We start from the raw sequence: 5,000 nt of genomic DNA, 5'->3' as shown, positions 1-5,000 counted from the left end.
AATGGAAAGTTTATTTTTGTTCTGTAGTTACTTTAGAATGTGTTACTTATACCGTATAGTTACTTTAACACCATAGAGTTACCACGGAGGTGAAGTTACTTAAGAATTATAGAATAGCTAATTTAGCATAGTCACTCCAGTTCTAAAACTACATCAGGTGATATAACTCAATATCTATAGATAACTTAAGACTACAATAACTTCAGAATCACAGTTGATTTATGTACAAAATGTCTTCATCGCTGTCATAACACAAAACCTGAAGTTATATTAGGTGCACTAACAAACACAATTCCCACATCAGTATTTAACAAACTCAGAATAAACTAACATTATCGGTAAATAAACCTCTAGGAACATTAGACTAGAAGGCGATATTTGCAACCAGTGGCATCAGAACGAAATACGAAGAATAGAGACACGCAGATGAGTCATAAATTGGGAAATACAAACAAATAAATCTTCGGGACCTCGAGACGGAGGTGGGGTGAGGGTGTGTGGGCGTGCAAGGGTAACCGCGTAGGTATAAGGTGGTGGTGAGGAGCCTACACCATGAGGCGATGAACAGTCGCGGCCAAAGACGACGTTACCTTTGCCCTATTATACACTTTAGGGATCGTTTGGCCAGGTAACATATAGTCACTGCTGGGAATCGGAGAGTAGTGCGGGATTCGAACCCTCAACAAGGCGAATGCGAGATCAGTATTCTTCCGATGATGCCATCAGCATACAGAGTGGATCACAAGTTCTGTCTCAGATAAATAAATGGCTGCAGCGCATGCGATAATATTTACTTTCCAATTGTCTTCTCTTCGTATATTTACTAGGCTATTCTTACTTTACCATTTTTGGCTCCCTATTTCCTTCATGTATTTACTAGATTAGTCATAGCAACTAGTAGGTGTTCTGTCTGTCGCCAGGTGATTTTATTCAACTAAGGAAAACTTCCTGTATCGAAAGGATTTGATATATTTTTTTCTATACAAATGAGACAAATCTTTTCCAAATATCTAAAATTTATTTCAACCATTTTGCTGTTGTTCAAGACATTAGTGTCGATTCTGTGGCGATTTTATTCAGTAGTGAGTGTATTTTGGCACCAGTAACCATCGCTTCTATCCTTGGAATCACATTGCACCAAATAACTTGAAACATGAAGATGATAAATGAGAAATTATAAGGTAGCAAAACGTATGTATAATAGAAGTTGAAAGTGATTTCCTTCATTGTGAAAATGTTAACCATTTGTAGGATACGTACGTTTATATTCTTATAATTTAGTTCCTCCAACACAAATGTCATGTATTGACATGAACCACGACTTTAGCCAGCAAACGTGCAGCTGAATTCCGTGTTACATCATAATTCACTACATCACGGTAACACTCTCTAGTATTATACCAGATGGACAGAACAAAGCTATACATACATACATACATTGAGATATGTACAATCGGCTAAAGAAATATCTAGACTCGGCATGCAAACGGGCCGTAAAATCATTGTTCATGTGTGTTTCTGTCCTGATTTACCAACTCCATATTTATCTGTTCTATCTACGGTCTTGATACTAATTTCATTAAGTGCATTAACGATACGATGATTGTATATTTAATACAGGCACCAAAAGCAGATTCACCATAGTGAAACACTGATATGGTTACAAAAAGTAGACAATGTTCCGAAACAAAGGGTGACTAGTAGCAATACTTCCGTTGAGAAAGTAGCGCAGGTAGAAGTTTTTCAAACAACAAGACTCTGACATAAGGAAGAACCCCTGAGCCCTAACCAGACGAACACACCTTACAAACAGACACCATCATTCACAAACGTACATAAAACTACCACAAAGACAAACACTAACGATATACAACAGATCACAGATAAGTATCCATACTACAAATAGTTCAGCGGCCAATACTTTTATACACAAGCCCCAATAACCTACATTCACAAACAAACATCTTACTTTTCTTGTTCTTACACAAAAGGACTATAAGCCTATCCTTACATTCAAACGTCTCACTGTCCAATATCGCCACAGACAAGAACCAGCAGCCTACCTTCACATACAAACAGCTACTGACCAGTAACTTCACAGACAAACAGTTCACAGGCAATTGCCAAGCAAGCACTATTCTGCTTTGGCGGCCGCCTCTGTCCCTAAAGCTATTATCTATTCATAAATTTCGGTTGCAGACTGAATTCTGCCGAATAGGACTTCTATTTCGCTTGGGACTTTCCGTTTCTATATAAACGTTATCAGTGTTTTATGTCTATTGCTCATTCGTGCACGATTTCACTACGAGAGGAAGTCTAGACATCTCACCCTGGAGCTACCAAACGCTCATGCATCACATAATTTAGTTCAATGTCTTAAGTTATAAATCAAGCGCTTTGGGAGGAGTCAGTTTGCAACGAAGGGGGGTTTACCAATACGAACAGTTTCGTCCGTGCATTTTCAATGGGCTGAGGTTCTAAAACAAGACAGTAGGTACCCAGAACTCTCCTTTACCGCCCTCTTCTTCCTTCGTTCTTTTTTTCTTTTCTGTTGACTTTATGTCCTGAATAAGCAAACAATGGCTTGACACCAATTGCTGCGTTGCTACCGAGATCGGGGCATATCGCTCTCTGGACCAATCACGTCGGGGCATCCACACCCTCGACCAATCAGCTTTTTCCGCGCCAAGGTGCTGCAACGTCGAGGCTGCCAATGGAGGGAATTATGATGGTGCATGACTTACGACCGCCAGGTTCTTCGATGTGGCGGACGGTACCTCGCGCGTTGTCACCTGAATAAGCCAATGGGTCTCCGTCAATTGACTAATTAACTGAGCGCTGGGTACCGTATGCCAGCTCGATCCCCTCCACGCACCCCTTCTGACCCCTCCCCTACCCTCCCCAGCATCCTCAAGTATGGCGGGAGAGTCCTTAAACAGCGATTGAGGAGGAGGAAAGGACTCAACCCACAGTGAATAAATCGCAAGGTGTTTAGTGCATGATCTCTGTGTGGCAATAGTATGTTAGCACAGATTGCCTTGATACCAGCTCAACCAGTCTACCGTCGAGTCCTCCAACTAGCATACCCAGCAGCTAGCTGTACGGAGTGTCCGCAAGAATCTCTATATTGTGTGTGTGTGTGTGCGTTTGTGGACGTCTGCGGAGCCCTCAGCTCTTGCGAAGGAGTCTGCCGTGGAGAAGTCATGTACTAGGACTTTGTCTTCTTCTTCTTCGGGTAATGATGGAGAACCACAACGGACAGTGGCCCTGGTCAGTGCCTCAGGACCCTTCGAGGTACAGGTGCACCGCCGTAAGTACACTTCGTGAGGTTTTTCTTCGGGGAAAGGGTAGTCTTTAAGGTCTCCCACGCCCCTGTCGCACCTGGTGCAGGAGCTTCTGACAGTCAACCCTTCAGGAGGGTGACACCTCCATCAGGTCGATAAAATCGCTCAGGTTTAGTCAGAATTAAGCTCTTTAAGGGCGTCAGCCTTGCAGAGGGGTTGATCAAGATCTCGACAGATTCAATTCGGTGGAACCCCTTCAAGGGGTGTTGGACGGAAAGAAAATCAACGAAGGCGTCACCTGGCTGAAGATGTAAGCCCTTTGGCCAAGTTGACATGTCTAATTTTAGGTCAACCTGTTCGATTCGTTTCAGTTGAGAGAACCTCACACACGATGGAATGTTAGCTAGAATGTAATATGCTAGACGGGCACATTGGTCAAAGAACGTTTTTGTTAGTGATGAAGATGACAGTGATGATACGGTGATGGTTCTATTAGTGGTGTGGGGGAGTTAGTGGTACTGGCAATGAATATTTTGATATTTCCCGGAGATATCCGGCGTTTCTATCCATGGAGACAGTATCACGACAAAGAGATGGAGGCGCTGAAATGCTAAAGAAGAGATTTGAGGTGGACAGTAGAAAGCAGGGATACTAAAAGTGAAAAGTACTCATGTGTATATATATATATATATATATATATATATATATATATATATATATATATATATATATATGTATATATATGCGGAAAAACCACCTATGTATATATATATATACATATATATGTATATATATATATATATATACATATATATATATATATATTTATATACATCTATATATGTGTATGTATATATTATACATACACATATATGTATGTACATATACTCGTACATACATATGAGTATTTATATATATTATATATGTATATATATATATATATATGTGTGTGTGTGTGTGTGTGTGTGTGTGTGTGTGTGTGTGTGTGTGTGTGTGTGTGTGTGTGTGTGTGTGTGTGTGTGTGCGTTTGTGTGTGTATTATGAATGGAGGTGAGTCTGCAAGCGTAAAAGAGTGCTGCGTGGTTCTAGACCGTAGGAATGCCACCAGATTTCGTGAAATACTGATTCATCACTGTCACTGCAATCGATGAAGTCGTTCGGTCACATTACTTCGCAAGTGTCAGAACTGACACATGACCGACGTGTCTTAAAGAAATTTCAAAGAGTGTCTCAGCGATGACATCATACTAGACCGTTTTGACAGTGACGTCATTTTTTTTTTTTTTTTTTGTGTGTAAGGATTTTCCATTGAAAAAATATAAACCGTAGACATGTTCTCTTGTTTTGAAAAAAAAAGTATTGAATCGCATTTGATCTTGGGTGACAATAGAAAGAGAAAATATTTGGTGTAGAAACATATTATATTAACACGAGAATAGATTTGATATGAACCAATACAAATAAACTAGAAGTGCGTTTATGAAAACTTTTAGTTACTAATAGCTAGTTGATCATCCTATAACTTCTGAAAGCCTTTATAATTTTCAGTTGCACAAACCAACATAAGAAATATCAATGAAGAATTTTTCGCCCAATTATGTGTAGATAATGAAGGGCAATTGAAAATAATTCTAATGTCTTTTCAAAATTACAAAGGGATCATATTTACTTTTATCCAAAAAAATTATTGAATTAATGAGTCAATCTACGCAAGGT

At 39.7% G+C, this 5,000-nt stretch overlaps 1 protein-coding gene across 1 annotated transcript in view; it reads left to right on the top strand.

Annotated features, from left to right (window-relative positions):
* The first annotated feature begins 2,801 nt into the window (after nucleotides 1-2,801).
* The window catches only part of LOC143018345 (homeotic protein ultrabithorax-like), a 460,440-nt gene continuing 458,241 nt past the window's right edge, over nucleotides 2,802-5,000 (top strand). Inside the window, exon 1 of the mRNA XM_076173707.1 lies at nucleotides 2,802-3,310. Coding sequence (XP_076029822.1) covers nucleotides 3,239-3,310 — 72 coding nt within the window. The 5' untranslated portion in view covers nucleotides 2,802-3,238. The remainder of the gene's footprint in view (nucleotides 3,311-5,000) is intronic.

This window comes from Oratosquilla oratoria, chromosome 3, assembly GCF_046742065.1.
Source record: "Oratosquilla oratoria isolate Oo_2021 chromosome 3, ASM4674206v1, whole genome shotgun sequence".
NCBI classification, from domain to species: Eukaryota; Metazoa; Arthropoda; class Malacostraca; order Stomatopoda; family Squillidae; genus Oratosquilla; species Oratosquilla oratoria.
Note: the sequence above shows the minus strand (reverse complement) of the source record. Positions and strands in the feature narration are given on the sequence as shown.